The 2986-nt window shown below is 41.1% G+C and overlaps 1 protein-coding gene across 1 annotated transcript; it reads right to left on the bottom strand.

Annotated features, from left to right (window-relative positions):
* Positions 1–237: 237 nt before the first annotated feature.
* Positions 238–2764, bottom strand: ocstamp (osteoclast stimulatory transmembrane protein). The gene is made up of 3 exons (XM_031845794.1): positions 2727–2764; positions 669–1656; positions 238–576 (listed from the first exon to the last, which is right to left on the bottom strand). Exons 1-3 carry the CDS (start codon positions 2762–2764, stop codon positions 238–240), a joined length of 1365 nt encoding a protein of 454 aa, XP_031701654.1.
* Between the last annotated feature and the right edge of the window lie 222 nt (positions 2765–2986).

The following is a 2986-nucleotide window of genomic DNA, read 5'->3' as shown; positions in this document are numbered from 1 at the left end:
TAATAGTTGTGCTTAATATTTTTGGTATCCCTAAAATCGCATGTGGCCCCAGCCTGGCCTCCACATTTTAAATGGTCTGGAACCGTCACTGTTGTCATGGCAAGACCTCAAATAATTGTTGAAATATGAAAGTGGACCAACACACACCAACATTGCTATCCCAGCATGGCTGAAATCATCCTCAAATAAATCTGGACAGAGCTGCATTGTCCAGTAAACGTTCACCCACGGCCAACCTCAAACAGAAATGGTCTCCATCTGCTTTGTTCTAGTCTCCTTCACTTGTACTTTCTTCATCAAGTACGCCATTTTCCTCTCCTCTTGCTCTCTGAAAAAGGATGCAGAGATTCTCCTTCGCAGCCGTCTGGCGTAAACCTCAAGGAACACTAGCGAGTAGCTCATCGCCCAAAGACATCCCAGCAGGAGTGTGACTCCCAGGTTCGGAGCTGAAGTCGTCGCCTCACAGAGCGATGGCTCGGGGTTGAAGGTCCACTTGTAATCCCTGTGGAAGTTTGTGAGCTCCCGTGTGACACAGGATTGTGGGATGATGCAGAAGGCAGGGGGGAACCACTGAACCTATCAGGAGATTAAAAAGAGCAAATACTGGAGGAAAAAGTGAGGAAGCAAATACTGCAGGAACAATAAAAAGAGCTGCAGTGATGTCTTACCTTATAATTGACACTTATGCTGGCAGATGTCGGTGGAAAATCCACTATCCACGGCACGATCGCCTGAACTATGTGATACACAACATAATCCAAAGCTACTATTAAAGTTATTGCAATGAAATATAATGTTACCACAATCAGGGATACGAAACAGGAGGTACATTCCTGACTTGTTATTTTGCAGCTTGTGGGATAAGTTTCATTTTTCTCTCTTTGCAGGAGCCCTCTGGAGATGTAGCCATTATCAAACTTAACTGATGCCAGATACGATTTTAAGTAGCGGGCAGACTCAAAGATTAGTATAGCCACAAAAACGGCAGCGAGGATCCTGTTCGACAGCAGTTTGTATTCTTTTAGCAGGTTCCTGGCATGTGAGAAGTTGACCTCTATCTGCGCAATCATCTTAGTAAACCTGCTTTTGACTTCTGACACATCCACATGGGTGAAATGATCCAACTTCCTCAAGTTGGTGACGATGCTCAAGTCTTCCCTCTTCACTTTGATGGCTTCCTCTACGAGGTCTCGCTTTGCGTTATTCAACGGTTCAGATGAGTTTAACAAAGTCTTTGTGAATCCCTCAGCGGTGCACTTTAAGATGCGAGCGACCACCCCTACGTTCACCGTGATATTGGGGACGACGTTCAAAACTAGAATCATAACAGAGGCTGTGATGAGGAGTTTGCGTCCCTGTTTGGTGCAGACGGTGGGCAGAGTCATGGTCAGCACACAGCGCAGGGGGTGACACAGGAACGAGACCAGAAACATGGCTACGCTGTAGATGCAGGCGGTCTGAATAGACGCTTCATGGCTGTATTTCAGAGTTTTTGACAGCCAGTGATGAAGCAGGCCGCCAGTGACAACGGTGAGTGTGAGACAGAGAGACAGTAGAGTCGCGACGTCTCTGCCGGCAGGTGCAGGTGCAGAGTAAACATCCCATAGATAAAGCAGGACAGATTTTAAAGCCTGTCTGAAAGATGCGGTTCTGTTTCTGAGGAAAGAAAACACAACCTGAACAAAGCTGAGGAATAGTTTTGGGAAATATTTGCTTTCTTGCAGAGAGTTAGATGAGAAACAGCAGACTGTTAGCTTAGCTTAGCATAACGACTGGAAACAGGGGAAACAGTTAGCCTGGTTCTGTCCAAATGTAAAAAATGAATAAAAATCTGCATTTCTTTTCTTTTTTTTTACTGATTAAACAAAGGAGATAAAACTTGTTCATTACTTTAGAGGTGTTTTTCTGACTACAGCTAAAGCTAACCGGCTGCTGGCTTCAGCTTCATATTGACCGGACAGACAGAAGAGTGTGATTGGTTGTCTCATTAAACTCTAGGCATGAAAGCAGATGAGCAAAACTCCCAAGATGTTACACTATTACCTTAAGTTTGAAGCTACAGGCGATTAGCCTAGCCTAGCAGAAAGACTAAGCTCAGGGGGAAACAGCCTGGCTGTCTCCAAAGTAGAAAAAAACCCTGCTCATAACATCTCTAAATATTAACTAATTAACACATTGTATGCTTGTTTAATCTGTCCAGAACAGAAATGTAAAAGAAGAATTTGTGTATCAGGATTAAGTATTTATTTATAAAAAAATCAAAAAAAAAAAATCCCTTAAAACCACATATTGACATGTTTCTCATGTGACTCTTGTCAAGAAAGCAAACTTATTTTCCAAAATGTCAAGTCAAGTCAATTTTTTTAATATAGCCCAATATCACAAATCTATACAGGAGCATGAATTCTGCAAAATATCACTTTGCATATACAATTGATTACTCTAAAAGTGCTGTAAAATAAAGAGTAATTTGAATGAGACATTTAAAAATTCCGGTTATGTAATTTTACAGAAAAATACTGCAATAATCAATGATGCAGGCCTCAAACTGTTAAATTTAGGCGTAAAGAAACATTATCTACAACTTACTATACTGTATAGCCAATATAGGACTAGCCTAATGATAGATAGATAGATAGATAGATAGATAGATAGATAGATAGATAGATAGATAGATAGATAGAATTAAAGAAAAGGCTAAATTAAAGATAAATAATGATTCTTACCTGACAGGAATAATAACATTCTCTGAAATAAACTTCATTCTCACAACTGATGTGACAATATGAGTTTAAGGAAAAGCAGGATTGGGAAGTGTTGTAGGATTATGAGGATTAAAAGAGGAACCTCTCTGAACAGTCACTGTCATGTTGGTATTTGTGGGTCGCCTACAAGTTCCCACGTGGGAAATGTAAACCATAAATGACACGAAATCATATGGACAGGCATGATACAATCACACGCACGCAATGTGACAAAGGTCACC

Source organism: Anarrhichthys ocellatus, unplaced genomic scaffold (genome assembly GCF_004355925.1).
Source record: "Anarrhichthys ocellatus isolate YVR2014 unplaced genomic scaffold, GSC_Weel_1.0 scaffold5, whole genome shotgun sequence".
NCBI classification, from domain to species: domain Eukaryota; kingdom Metazoa; phylum Chordata; class Actinopteri; order Perciformes; family Anarhichadidae; genus Anarrhichthys; species Anarrhichthys ocellatus.
This window is presented reverse-complemented; position numbering and strand designations above follow the sequence as displayed.